This window comes from Oncorhynchus clarkii, chromosome 32 (genome assembly GCF_045791955.1).
Source record: "Oncorhynchus clarkii lewisi isolate Uvic-CL-2024 chromosome 32, UVic_Ocla_1.0, whole genome shotgun sequence".
NCBI classification, from domain to species: domain Eukaryota; kingdom Metazoa; phylum Chordata; class Actinopteri; order Salmoniformes; family Salmonidae; genus Oncorhynchus; species Oncorhynchus clarkii.
In genome coordinates, this window is record NC_092178.1 from 26,832,443 (window position 1) to 26,847,706 (window position 15,264).

At 44.0% G+C, this 15,264-nt stretch overlaps 1 protein-coding gene across 1 annotated transcript in view; it reads left to right on the forward strand.

Moving 5' to 3' along the window:
* LOC139392284 (RNA polymerase II subunit A C-terminal domain phosphatase-like) overlaps positions 1-15,264 on the forward strand; it is a 116,965-nt gene that overhangs the window by 57,327 nt on the left and 44,374 nt on the right. The window contains exon 13 of the mRNA XM_071140154.1: positions 1,910-2,208. Within this exon, the coding sequence (XP_070996255.1) occupies positions 1,910-2,208 (299 nt within the window). The remainder of the gene's footprint in view (positions 1-1,909; positions 2,209-15,264) is intronic.

Genomic DNA, 15,264 nt, shown 5'->3' on the forward strand with positions numbered 1-15,264 from the left:
TGTTGGAAGGTGAACCTTCACCCCAGTCTGAGGTCCTGAGCGCTCTGGAGCAAGTTTTCATCAAGGATCTCTCTGTACTTTGCTCCATTCATCTTTGCCTCGATCCTGACTCATCTCCCAGTCCCTGCAGAGATGGTTGTCCTTCTGGAAGGTGTTCCCATCTCCACAGAGGAACTCTGGAGCTCTCGAGGGACCACTGGGTTCTTGGTCACCTCCCTGACCCCAACCCTTCTACCCCAATTGCTCAATTGGCAGGGCGGCTAGCTCTAGGAAGAGTCTTCGTGGTTCTGAAACTCTTCCATTTAAGGATGATGGAGGCCACTGTGTTCTTGGGGACCTTCAATGCTGAATACATATGTTTGTACCCTTCTCCAGATCTGTGCCTCGACACAATCCTGTCTCGGAGCTCTATGGACAATTCCTTCAACCTCATGGCTTGGTTTTTGCTCTGACATGCATGGTCAACTGTGGGACCTTGTATATGTAACGGTTGTGAAACGGCTAGCTAGTTAGCGGTGGTGCGCGCTAAATAACGTTTCAATCGGTGACGTCACTTGCTCTGAGACCTTGAAGTAGTGGTTCCCCTTGCTCTGCAAGGGCCACGGTTTTTGTGGAGCGATGGGTAACGATGCTTCGAGGGTGACTGTTTTTGATGTGTGCAGAGGGTCCCTGGTTCACACCCAGGTAGGGGCGAGGGGACGGTCTAAAGTTATACTGTTACATATAGACAGGTGTGTGTCTTTCCAAATCATGTCCAATCAATTGAATTTACCAAAGGTAGACTCCAATCAAGTTTTAGAAACATCTCAAGGATTATCAATGGAAACAGGATGCACCTGTTTTTGCTTTGTTATCATGAGGTATTGTGTGTAGATTGAGGATTTATTATTTATTTAATCCCTTTTAGAATAAAGCTGAAATGTAACAAAGTGTGGTACAAGTGTTCTGAATACTTTCTGAATGCACTGTATATTATCCATGTCCTTGCTCAGCCATGACTCTGAGAAGCATAGTATATTACAGTCCTTAATGCCCTGTTGATAGGATAGTCTTGAACGGAGCTCGTCCAGTTTATTCTCCAGTGATTTCACATTCGCCAATAGAACAGAGGGTAGAGGCAATTTGGGATTTGGGTAATCAATATGTCTTTGAGTCTCTGACTTGTCCAAATTGAGGTTAGTGTTAGCTGTTCTGATGTCCAGAAGCACCTTTCGGTCATAGGAAACGGTGGCGCAAAAAAAAATACACAAAATGGCACAATTGGTCAGGAGCGCGTAAAAACGTCCATTCCATCCAGCACCATTATATTAGCTAATAATGTTTCAGATTCAATTTATATTAGCTAATAATGTATCAGATTCAATTCATATTAGCTAATAATGTATCAGATTCAATTTATATTAGCTAATAATGTATCAGATTAAATTGAAAGAAAATATTGTCTCAGCTGTTTTTCCTATAGGAATATAAAGCCTTCGCCTAATGTGCATTCCTATAGACTTTCCAGGTAAATGATCCTCTCTCAATAACGGAGGTCCAAACAGCATCTGATTGGTGTTCCCTGCAGACAAAGAGGCATCTGATAGGTTATTCCCTTCAGAATAGACAGTAATTAAACTTGGTAACAGGCCAGAGGAATCCATATGTGAAGAGCTGTTATGTAATTTGCTGCTGGGACATGTTAACTGCTGTTGCCACCTGATGTGCAAGAGAACAAAGTCTAAGTAAAGAGTTAAAGTGAGGGGTTGGTTCAGTGTGTTCTCTAATCATCTGATGGGATCTATGTGAAGAGTTGAGGTTTTGTCTACTGTATGTTGCGCTCTGGTGGATAGTGAGATGCCTGCTGTACTGTATAGACCACCCTACCCTGGGGGAGCCAAGCCTCACCAAACCAACTCTCTGTTGTCAGGTGGACGACATGCTCGATGAGGAGAGCGATGAGGAGGGAGAAGGCCGGGGGAAGAAGACGATGGAAGAGGAGATGGAGGAAGAAGAGGTGCAGCGGCCAAAGGGTAGTGGACAGAGCACTGAGGGAGAGAAGCACCACCAACGGCACCACCACCACGAGCAGCAGCACCATGACCAGCTGAAGCAGCACTATCACCAGCTGCAGCAGCAGGGTCTGGCTACCGTTGTAGAGGAGACGGAGAAAACACAGACGCCGCCTAGTCACCAGGGCGGTACAACGACGGCGGACAGCGTGCCAAGGTAAGGCCACCAGAGCACCACCTTTAAACCAGGCAGGGAAGTATTATGTAACCCATTACCAGATTAGCTGTTCTCTAATGGAAGAGTATGTGTTTCATCAAGCAACTTAATGATGAGAGTTTAAAGACGTCTGTAGTTATAAAGGTAAGGACTATGAAGGTAAGGGATGTGGTCATATTCACGATCGCAGGTTTGTTTCTGATTGGTGCTCTGTCACTCACCACAGAACCACTACAGTCTAGTGGTGGTAATACCGAAGTAGCCATCCTCTCCTTCAATATTCCAGGCTTGGTCTGTTTCCATGGTGATGTTTCCATGCTGGAAACTAACCAGCCAGATGGAGGGGGTTAGGGTTACAGTCTCCCACTTCTGCGGGACAGGGTAGCGAGTCTACACTTCCAGAAATCTGCCTCCCAGATGCTTGCCTTGCTCTGTGCTGACGCTGCCCAGTTTAGAGCCTGGAAACCGGGTGTAAAGGCCTCCATCTGTGTCCTCCACCCACACCACAGGGAAGCCAGGTGGGACAGGTCCTCAGTCATATGGTGTCCCGCCTAGGGATGTGCATGCTTATTCAAATATCCGAACGGAGGGTAGTATTCGAATACTTGTGATTTTATTTATTTTTACAATTAAAAAATGTATGGGCCTATTTTAACACTGAAAAGGCTTTTTCTAAATTAGCTCAATGTGGAGTAAGAGTTCTGTAATGCAATGCAGGATGGAATAAAATTATGGAATTAAAAGTTAGTGAAATGAGAAGGAGTAGGCTACAACAAGGAACCAACAGGTAGGCTGTTTTATTGGGAATTGGGTTGGGGAGAAAGCTCGGCATGTACCCTCAATTAGCCTACAGTAGTTAGCTACAGCTGGCTAGCATACCTAGCTATAGCTGGCTAGCATACCTAGCTATAGCTGGCTAGCATACCTGGCTATAGCTGGCTAGCATACCTAGCTATAGCTGGCTAGCTTACCTAGCTATAGCTGGCTAGCATACCTAGCTATAGCTGGCTAGCTTCTCTAGCTATAGCTGGCTAGCTTCTCTAGGCTACTCCAGTCAAAACAGGCACTGTTTGGGATGGTAAATAACATTGTGGCTGCTACCAGTTAGCTAATATTGGCTGTGGCTGAGTTGCCTTTGCTAGTGGCTACTGCGTCTCTCTCTCTCCATCTGCTCGCCCCCATCTCACACACACACACACACACCGCCCCCGCCGCAGCTGCAGCAATAGAGCGCCAGCCTCTCTCCCTCGCACAGCAGTGCTCAGGTCAAAACATAAGTTTAAAAAAAACACATGCATTTCAAATATCCGGATATCTGACACAAATTCATGATACTATTCGAATAGTGAAATGATTTCAAACCCTAGTCCCGCCTACATGAGGAGCTTGGGCTTAGTTTTACACCTTGAGGAAGAGAGGAATGGACAGATGCCTTGTTGAAGTCTGCTGATCTGACAGTTTGTGTGTTACGACTCAAGACTACTGAAGGCCAAAAGGTACTAAGCACCGCTGCCCAGAATGTCGGCAGTACATGTTTTGTTGTTCACATAGCACAGATCTTCCGTCTGCTCCTAAATTTGTAGATGGTTAATGTAAGCTAACTAGCACGCTGCACTAATGTTGTTGCTAGCAACCTAGAATTTGTAGTCCTTGTTGATACTACGAGACCTTCTAAAATGAGTTAATCACATATAATTGCTTTGTAGATGATTATTTATGTCTGTGAAGATGTGTATTTTTTTAAGTACATGTTAAGTGGCGGGGGGAAAAGAAACTAGAAAGTTTCCATCTCCATAAAGCCATTTGAACGTGGATCTCCACCACTAGCTTTTCTTCTGGTGTTCAACCTTTTAAACTCTTGTAGCTGACTGTTGTAGTACATCTGTTGTGTATATTTGGCATGGGACGGAAAGAGAGACGGGCACAGAAACAGGCCGAAGGAGTAAACAGAAGAGCTACAGCACCGTTCTGTGACTGTCTGCCTGTCTACAAGCACACAGAACCTGCAAACAATGAAAGCATCTCTTTAATGCAGCTTTGCCAATCAGAGTTGCCAGGTTGGACTCAGAGAGAGGGAGCAGGATGAGAAGACTGATGGCCAGGAAAATAGGAAAAATGGAAGAGGAGGATAGGAGGTGGAGCATTAGGGCTGCTGTCATAAGATCTGCTGCTCCTTGTTAGACCCACGAGGTGAGACACAATGTGAGAACTGAAGGCCGATAGGTACTTAGCACAGTAGGAGGCCTGTCATTCTCTTGGCTCATCATTGCAAAAGATTGGCTAAGCAGGAGGCAGACAGGTAGTAAATGAGGTAGTGTTATTTATTCAGGAACTCTGGCTAGTGGCTACATTATGGCAGCAAATATAGAGATTAGCCTACATCACACCAATGCTGATAGTTTTTTAGATGGTAAATGACATGTGCAGAACGTGATCCGGATCCTTAGCTTTGAGAAAGTGGTTTCCGGGAGGGGTGGGGGCGAAAGCTTTATATTCGCAGACACGGTATGGAACAAAAGACGAGGCCTGCTGGGTACCAACCTGAGAGGGGAGCCGAAAGGAGTGACGATAACAAAGAAATAAGGCACTTTTCCCAGACTAATCCACCCCCTTTTCATATGAATTGTTCTAACTAAAACAATAAATCTGCATAATATATATATTTTTTTACTCAACCGTGTCTCTTAATGTTAGTTTGATAACTGAGCCAGGCAGTCACACACTTCATATGAAACGAATGGGGTGGTAAGTGCAGCACAACGCACACAACCCTAAATGCTTTACCAAGCTAGCTATCAAGATTAAATAAATCATTTTATTAACTCTCCTTTATCCCATACTGCCAGTGCCAGTTTGCTTGCAGCTAACGTTCGCTAAACGGTTATCATTGTCATTTGCAGTTTGCACATGGCTAGTTAGCTACTAGTTAGCCACTGACTCTCAGCAGCTAACAGACAGCTGCTTCGTTCAAAACCGAATCCATTGAGATTTAATTATAATGTTGCTAGTTATCTAGTTGTGGCCATCTGGCTAGTTGTGATTATAAAGGTTCTATCTGCGTGAAGCATAGTTCTGAGATATTGAGCATCAAAGTTTCTAACCATGTGTATGTGACAAATACAATTTGATTTGATTTTAAGAAAGCTGTAGCTGGAATAATGTAATTTTATCAAGATAGTCAGAACACATCAACTACATTTAAGAAATGTATTATGAGCTTCAGAATAATTACTGTCATCACTGAACAACGATGTGACATTTACTTTCAGATTTCTGACAGTGTTGTTTTTAAAAAAAACTTGCGTGCCATTATTGCTGGCTAGACTAGCCTAGACAATACTAAAGAGGGAGATGGGAAAGATGTGTTCTGATTGGTCCATCTGTATATGGTCAGGCTTGTGATTGCAGATCGAACCGGGCACTGGTCTGTTGGGCACCTGGGCCATATTCAGCAAGGTACATTTTAGTCATTTTAGTCAGGAGCAATTAGGGTTAAGTGCCTTGCTCAAAGGCACACCGACAGATTGTTCAACTAGTCAGCTCGGGATTTGAAACCAGCAATCTTTACGTTACTGGCCCAACGCTCTTAACCGCTAGGCCACCTGCCCACCCAACATTTGTGAAGCATTCAGATATAAATAAATGATGTAGAACATGCCTCTGACATGTAGAATAAGGAATCACGCTAGCCGTTTTCATGAAAGAGCGTTCTATCAGTGCCACGTCTGGCAGACCGTGCTACAGTCGTTCACTCTACCAGCGTCTCCTCGGAGCCCTGACACTGCTGATAGACATGCAAATTAAGTCCATTGCCTTGTTCACGCTAGCTTTCTCTCTCCCCGTCTATCCGTCCACCCATCCCTCTCTCTCACTCTTTGTCTTTTTCCCCAATCTATGCATCCACCCCTCTCTCCGTCTCGCTCTTCCTTTCTCTCCTCTAGTGATTTAATGTGTAAAGCTGTCTGTTTGCAGGGAATTTACAGTAACATCAGGATGCAGTACCTCTGAATACTATATTTGAAAAAGCCTGGCATTTCTATATGAGTACTTAGTATAAGACATTCATACAACATTAAATATCCCTCACTGCTAGTATAATAATGGTGTCGTACTGTTAAATAAATAAGAAAAGTGAGTCTGGCAAAGTGAATATGATAGTTCTGTGCCACTTTACCATCTACGGAATGACCGGATGTACATGGGACTGAATTGGACTGGTTCTATTTTGGACTAAGAGGTGAGCATGCCTCCATCTCTTTTCTTCTCCGTCTTTACATCCCTCACCTCTACCACTTCTTCATTTTAGCCTCTAAACTGACAGGAACCTGTTGCTAAGATACAGTAGAACTAGAGAGCCAGCGTCTGTTCTCTTGAGACGTTCAGCCCCTCTGGCGTCCTGGTCCCCTGAAGTTATTTAATCAAAAAATGTAAAAGGTATCTAGGGCAATACCCCTCACCCCAGCTCTATCTTTTCAGTAGAATGAATGACAACTGATGTTTACTTTTTGTTTTTTTTACCCACGGAGAGATCCAGAAGAAAAGAGTTTGTGTTTTCATCCAAGTATGACAACATCAAAAACATAGAGATTGAGTGCGAAACAGAGTTTTCAATTCGTTATCTTGAATAAAAGTACATGTTTGCACCCTTCATTCCTTTGTGCAGCTTTTCATTGGGTTGAATGCACACAGGCATATGTGGGATGCCAACAGAACTGAAAACTAAATAAATGACCTTGCCTTCCTCCGCTCCTTTTGGTCATTGTCCTTTGCCACATGAGTAGAATAACAGTTCTCAGAATCCGTGTGGGATGTAAAGTCTACTGTGTTCTCTGTTTACTAAATGGCTATTCAAAAAAGCTGCCATTGACTAGGACTTTTGCGATCTGCGATATTTCGACTATATTTAGACAATACGGATTAATGTTCCCGACTTTCGACTACTTAATTTTTCCATGGCCAGTTGCCATGGATACCGTCAGGGCAGAGAAACAGTAATATGATGTTGTCAAGTTCTGTAATTAACAACTGGGAGAGAAAAATACCATTTCAACACTGCCCTTCTAACCATTTAAATCAGCTTTGAATGGCTACTTATGTAACCTCCAACTTTACAGCGCATCTATACTCCCTCCCTTATCTGCACTTTCAACTTGATTTAAATCCGTCAGTCAGGTGGGTTAAGGTCAGCCTCAGAAGTCATGAGCTGAATATCGCGGATTCATTCTGACGGCGTGTTAGTACCTATTACCCCTAAGTCATCAACAGTGATGTTTGTGGATGATTGAATGTGAATGGGCGTCGCAAAAAATTGGGGGGGGGGGATATTTTAAAAACAGCAGTTTAATGGGTTTTTTTTTGTCAATGAAAAGTACAGCACTTTCACCTCTGCGGGAGATGGTCTATCTTTGGAAGAGGTGAGAGGCAGCCTAGCGGGAGGAAGGAGGTGGGAGGTACTCACCCTCCTCTACCCCATTCTTCATTCTGCAATGATTGCAATCAGCCACCACTCCACGCCATGTTATGCTACTCTTGTCATCTGGAGTGGTGTGGTCGGATGCTTGATTTCCGCAGCGGCTAAGAGTTTTCTTCAGGAAGTCGAGGCATTTTGAATGTAATAATAATAGAGATGGGCTACTAATGCCGTCATGGTCCCTAGCTGTGTTGATGTAACATACAGGAAGGAACATCTCTGGCCATGAAGTTGAGGGGCTGTAATAGTGGGTTAGGATGGCAATGACGCACAGACTCGTCAGCAATCAATTCTTCTAGAAAATGAATAATCTTCCCCCCACACTGCAACTGAACTGCCTGAGCAAAATAGATGTGATATGTGTGACATTTATCACAAAGTTGAGTTTTTTTTACTTGAAGCACAGAGGGATGGAGAGCCCTTGAGTTAACGCCACCATCTTTAAAATCACTGAAAAGTTATTGTCTGAATTTTTCTCCAACTCTCCGTTCATGTTCTGACTCCAATACTACTTTACTGGTCAGAGGTTTGACCTTTCCTTCCTGGCACACTCTCTTTATTTCTTTTTAAGCAGCTGAAAATATTGCTTAAGCTACAGTCTAAGCTGGAGCAAGTAAGGTGAGCGTATTTAAAAGAAATGATAGTCATTTAAATCCATCATTTTGACATTTGTACTGTAATTAAGTTTGTGTGTTCATTCCATTAAGTTCTGTTTGGTCTTGGCTCCATTGCCTCCCATTTCTCTCAGGACAAATGGAGGAAAACAGAGTCCTTTATCACGCTGTTGAGTTTGGCAACTCTGTTTTTAAAGTCTAGAACCACTATATACAAAGTGTATAAGCTCTACAGCAGAGTGAAATCATTTCACTGACTCTGAGCGTTGGATGTTTCAGACATGCCTAGCCACCACCAGTGATGTTAAGTAATACGTTCAAGTATTTTTACTCTAGTCGTTTTTTTTTAGTATTTATATTTATGTCTTTATATATTGCCTACTTTTACTTTTACTCCACTACGTTCTTAAAGAAAATAAGGTACTTTTTACTCCAGGACGGGAAAATGATCCAATTCACACACTTATCAAAATAACATCCGTGGTCATCCCTACTCCCTCTGATCTGGCGGACTCACTAAACACAAATGCCTCATTTGTAAATTATGTTGGAGTGTGCCCCTGGCTATCCGTAAATTAGAAAAACAAGAAAATTGTGCCATCTGATTTGCCTAATATAAAGAATTTGATATTATTTATACTTTTACTTTTGATACTTAATAATATTTTAGCAATTGCATTTACTTTTGATACTTAAGTATATTTAAAACCAAATACTTTTAGACTTTTACTCGGGTAGTATTTTACTGGGTGTCTTTCACTTTTACCTGAGTCATTTTCTATTAACGTATCTTCTGCTTTTACTCAAGTATGACGAGAGGATAGTATATAGAGCTGCTAGACAACCCAGAGTCATTGACACAGATCACACATCTCCATGTGGGGTTTAACGAGTCATGCCTGGCTGTCTGCCTCAGGGTAGCAGGGATGAGATGAGTAAGATGACGGTCGTGTGTCTGTCCGTATCCGTGCGGCGGGAGCCTGTTTGTCTGCGTAAACTGTCAGTCGTCCACAAAGTGCTGACGGCCTGCCGCAGGCCTCTTTCTGGTCTGGAGGCTCAGCATGCCAGACAGAGATCTCAACGGGTCACTGGTGCCTTAGCAGTCATGAATATGCATTAATATGTGTAATAAGTAATGACATCTTGAGGGCAACATTGAACAAATAATGGCTCGCTCTTGCATTTCTATCTAACCCTCTTCCCTTTTCCTTTGTGACATTCTCCTTCCTCTTACTTTGTGTATTATATGTCATACATTGACTTTCGGCCCATGGGACTTACAACAGTTAGGCCAACCTTATTCATTTCCTGTTGTCTGCTGCCTTTCCTCATTTCTCTCTCTCGCTCTCTCTGCCTCTCTCTCTCTGCCTTCCGCTCTCTCTGCCTCTCTCTCTCTCCCTCTGCCTCTCTCTCTCTCTCTCCCTCTCTGCCTCTCTCTCTCCTCTCTCTGCCCGCGCTCTCTCTATCTCTGCCTCTCTCTCTCCCTGCCTCGCGCTCTCTCTGCCTCTCTCTCTCTCTGCCTCTCTGTCTCTCTCTGCCTCTCTGTCTCTTTGCCTCTCTCTCGCTCTGCCTCTCTCTCTGTCACTCTCTCTCTCTCTCCCTCTGCCTCTCTCTCTCTCTCTCTCCCTCTGCCTCTCTGTCTCTTTCTCTCTCTGCCTCTCTGCCTCTCTTTGCCTCATGCTCTCTCTCTCTCTCTGCCTCTCTCTCTGCCTCTCTCTCTCTGCCTCGCGCTCTCTGCCTCTCTTTGCCTCATGCTCTCTCTCTCGCTCTGCCTCTCTCTCTGTCACTCTGCCTCTGCCTCTCTCTCCCTCTGCCTCTCTCTCTCTCTCTCCCTCTGCCTCTCTGTCTCTTTCTCTCTCTGCCTCTGCCTCTCTTTGCCTCATGCTCTCTCTCTCTCTCTGCCTCTCTCTCTGCCTCTCTCTCTCTGACCCGCGCTCGCTCTCTCTGCCTCTCTCTCTCCCTGCCTCGCGCTCTCTCTCTGCCTCTCTCTCTCGCTCTGCCCCTCTCTCTGCCTCTCTCTCTCGTCATGGATGTGAGAGTCTCTAAAGACAGCAGTGAATGGTCTGTATCTAGAGTGGTTCTTAACACGTGGCGCTTTTCTTTTAGCCCTATGGACTGTACCATCCTCCTGCGATATAGTCAACGTAACCAGGACTATACATATTCATACATGCATTCAAAAAGATTTAGCCTTTGATTAATTAGCCTGTGTAGATGTTTTAAGATTCTTCTGATCTTTCCCCTTTAATCTTCTCATTTCTATTATTTGATGCACTTTGTTAATAATATGTGTTTCCTGGATGTATTCAGCTGCTTGGCTCTAATTAAAGACTCCGTCTTATAGCCGATCAAAGCAACCTATCACCAGCCGTGCGTATGCGCGACTGTGTGTGTTGACTAGAGGGGTGTCACCTAGAGGGGTGTCATAATTATTACTTGTCAGATTGAGTGTGTCTCTAATGTAGTTTTGCGTTCATTTTATCCTGCCTGCAGTTCCCGTATGTTCCCCTCCTCATCCCAGATTACACACCACACTGCCTCCCATTTCACGCAGCATCACAATAATATCACAAATCCTACCAACGCATGCCTAAAATACAGCTACAAACAATGGCACTTATCACAACCTAAACCAGTCTTTATACAGTGTACTGTATACACCAAGAGATAAGGAACAGCAGGGAACATGGAGGCTACAGCTCTTACCAGGATTCAGCCTAAAACTCTTTCTCTCTGCCGAGGAGGCTGTCTCTCTGCCTTCAGGGTGTCTTGACCTCCAGAAGGATCTGCGGAGGCCTGATCATTGTTTCATCTTGTTAGCTCCTCTGTAGGTGGTGTGTTTGGAGCCATGAGGAGATGAGCCCCATGCAGTGTCCTGGCCATGTCTGACTCAATCAGGAATAAATATGGAACTGACCGACCTGCTCTCCTCTGAACAGTGCTGTTTTATCTAACGCTGCTCTGAATTGGACAGATTTATGGAAACAAAACAGGACTTTGGAGTAGGGTCAGTGCTGATCTACTGTATATCGAGGTTATGCTCGTGAATTACTACAATGATCATGTTTCACATCTAAAACCAGGGTATAGGCCTACTGTTCAATATGTTTGGCAATCTGGATTTGATGTAATTCCCCCTCCTGCTGTTGTCGTGGAAATTCAGTACAGAGAGAGACTTCAAACAATCGTCTTTATTTAATATCGATTAATTATTGCAATAATGAAGCCGTCAATCCAACAGTCTTGACTGTCGGACCGAAATGCTTGAATCATACAGGGAATACCGGGTATTTTATATACCAAGCCTAAAACTTCTTCAACCATGGCTGGCTCCGCCCCCGATAAAGCTTCACAGCCACATTCCAGTCTGTCATTAGTGGTGCATGTGAGACATGAAGTCAGAAGTTTACATACACTTACGTTTTTCAACCACTCCACACATTTCTTGTTAACAAACTATAGTTTTGGCAATTCGGTTAGGACATCTTCTTTGTGCATGACACAAGTCATTTTTCCAACAATTGTTTACAGACAGGTTATTTCACTTATAATTCACTGTATCACAATTCCAGTGGGTCAGAAATGTACATACGCTAAGTTGACTGTGCCTTTAATCAGCTTGGGAAATTCCAGAAAATGATGTCATGGTTTTAGATTCTTCTGATACGCTAATTGACATCATTTGAGTCAATTGGAGGTGTACCTGTGGATGTATTTCAAGGCCTACCTTTAAACTCAGTGCCTATTTGCTTGACATCATGGGAAAATCAAAAGAAATCAGCCAAGACCTCAGAAAAAAAATTGTAGACCTCCACAAGTCTGGTTCATCCTTGGGAGCAATTTCCAAATGCCTGAATTTACCACGTTCATCTGTACAAACAATAGCACGCAAGTATAAACACCATGGGACCACGCAGCCGTCATACCGCTCAGGAAGGAGACGCGTTCTATCTCCTAGAGATTAACGTACTTTGGTGCGAAAAGTGCAAATCAATCCCAGAACAACAGCAAAAGACCTTGTGAAGATGCTGGAGGAAACGGGTACAAAAGTATCTACATCCACAGTAAAATGAGTCCTATATCGACATAACCTGAAAGGCCGCTCAGCAAGGAAGAAGCCACTGCTCCAAAGCCACCATAAGAAAGCCAGACTACGGTTTGCAACTGCACATGGGGACAAAGATCGTACTTTTTGGAGAAAGTCCTCTGTTCTGATGAAACAAAAATAGAACTGGTTGGCCATAAAGACCATTGTTTGGAGGAAAAAGGGGAAGGCTTGCAAGCCGAAGAACACCATCCCAACCGTGAAGCACGGGGGTGGCAAGCAACATCATGTTGAGGGGGTGCTTTGCTGCAGGAGGGACTGGTGCACTTCACAAAATAGATGGCATCATGAGGAGGAAAGTGAGGTGGATATATTGAAGCAACATCTCATGACAATAGTCAGGAAGTTAAAGCTTGGTCGCAAATGGGTCTTCCAAATGGACAGTTGTGGAAAAATGGCTTAAGGACAACAAAGTCAAGGTATTGGAGTGGCCATCACAAAGCCCTGACCTCAATCCTATAGAAAATGAGTGGTCAGAACTGAAAAGGTGTGTGTAAGCAAGGAGGCCTACAAACCTGACTCAGTTACACCACCTCTGTCAGGAGGAATGGGCCAAAATTCACCCAACTTATTGTGGGAAGCTTGTGGAAGGCTGCCTCAAACGTTTGACCCAAGTTAAACAATTTAAAGGCAATGCTACCAAATACTAATTGAGTGTATGTAAACTGCTGACCCACTGGGAGAACAAACACTGAAATGTTTGTTCTATTCCTTCAGACTATCTCTATCTCGTCTATCAAATGCAGGCCCAGTTAGACCGGAGAAATACATCTCACACGAACCACTAATGATAGACTGGAATGTGGCTGTAAAGTTTTATCACCGAGGCATCAATCAATTGTCAGCTTCAAGATATCTCTAGTAAAACCCCTGTCCTCGACACCGAGACTAGCTGCAGGAATCTAGAGTGGACCCCTTTAAAAACTCTTACTCTTAGTTAAATATATAATAGTTTACAATTAATATCAAACAAATCAGTTAACTATGTCATTTTTCTATCACACGGTTTACCATCTCCACCATGTTGCAAACTCCCGGCCCAAGGGTTAGCTAAGCCTATGTGTTCCTGTTTGTTTGGCCTTAGTATGACTGTACAGGATAGGCTTTTCCAAATGGTATACTGTACATCTCTCTCGTTGGGCATGGAGGAGAAGAGAGGAGCCGAGAGCTGCCCTGGGGCAGTGGTGTGATGTGCAGTGGGGATCGGTTTGTGTCTCCATTGACTGGTTGTTGACATCAAAGCAGCTGTAGAGCCACACCATGTTTTACTATCTGATAACCGATTAAATATGAATCACTGCTAAAGCCCACTGGACAGTACTAAGGCGCTTGATCGCTCACTCACTCGTTCTTTCTCTTGTTTGCTCTCTCTCCTCTCGCTCTTTTACACATTTAGACACACACTCACAAACTCTAAAGCACCCATGCTTTGACTTGCCCCATTGGAATATATCCCATCCTAGAAGCACCTAGTAGCTGTGAGAATCTTGTATTGATGCAGGGCCAGGAGTCATAGTCCAGAGCTGTCTCTAGAGATGAGGCTTCATATCACACTCACTCTTCTGGAATATTATCAAATCCAATGTTATTGGTCACATGCAATAACATCTGCTAAGCATGTGTGAGTGTTGCGAAGTGCTTGTGCTTCTAGTTCGTACAGTGCAGCAATATCTAACAAGTAATATCTAACAATTCTACAACTACCTAATAAACACAAATCTAAGTAAAGGAATGGAATAAAAATATATAAATATTTGGATGAGCAATGACAGAGCGGCATAGGCTAAGAAGCCATAGTATAGAATACAGTATATACATATGAGATGAGTAATGCAAGATATGTAAACATTATTGAAAACATAAAGTGGCATTATTAAAGTGACTAGTGTTCCATTTATTAAAGTGACAACTTTCTTGATAGCGGGGTGAACAGGCAGTGGCTCGGGTGGTTGTTGTCCTTGATGATCTTTTTGGCCTTCCTGTGAAATCGGGTGCTGTAGGTGTCCTGGAGGGCAGGTAGTTTGCCCCTGGTGATGTGTTGTGCAGACCTCACTACCCTCTGGAGAGCCATGCAGTTGCTGTACCAGGCAGTGATACAGCCCGACAGGATGCTCTCAATTGTGCATCTAAAAGTTTGAGGGTTTTAGGTGACAAGCCAAATTTTTTCAGCCTCCTGAGGTTGAAGAGACGCTGCCTTCACCACACTGTCTGTGTGGGTGGACCATTTCAGTTTGCCCGTGATGTGTGTTTCCACTTTCTCCACTGCTGGCCCTCTGCTGTTTCCTGAAGTCCACGATCATCTCCTTTTGTTTTGTTGACGTTGAGTGAGAGGTTACTTTCCTGACAACATACTCCCAGAGCCTTCACCACCTCCCTGTAGGCTGCTTCGTCGTTGTTGGTAATCAAGCCTACTACTGTTGTGTCGTCTGCAAACTTGATGATTGAGTTGGAGGCGCGTATGGCCACGCAGTCATGGTTGAACAGGGAGTACAGGAGGGCTGAGAACGCACCCTTGTGGGGCCCCCGTGTTGAGGCTCAGCGGGGTGGAGATGTTGTTACCTGCCCTCACCATCTGGGATGGGCCCGTCAGGAAATCCTGGACCCAGTTGCACAGAGCTAGGTTTAGATCCAGGGCCTCAAGCTTAATGATGAGCTTGGAGGATACTATGGTGTTGAATGCTGAGCTGTAGTCAATGAACAGCATTCTTACATAGGTATTCCTCTTGTCCAGATGGGATATGGAAGTGTGCAGTGTGATGGCGATTGCATCGGTAAATTGAAGTGGGTCTAGGGTGACGGGTACGGTAGAGGTAATATAATCCTGGACTAGTCTCACAAAGAACTTCATGATAACAGAGGTGAGTGCT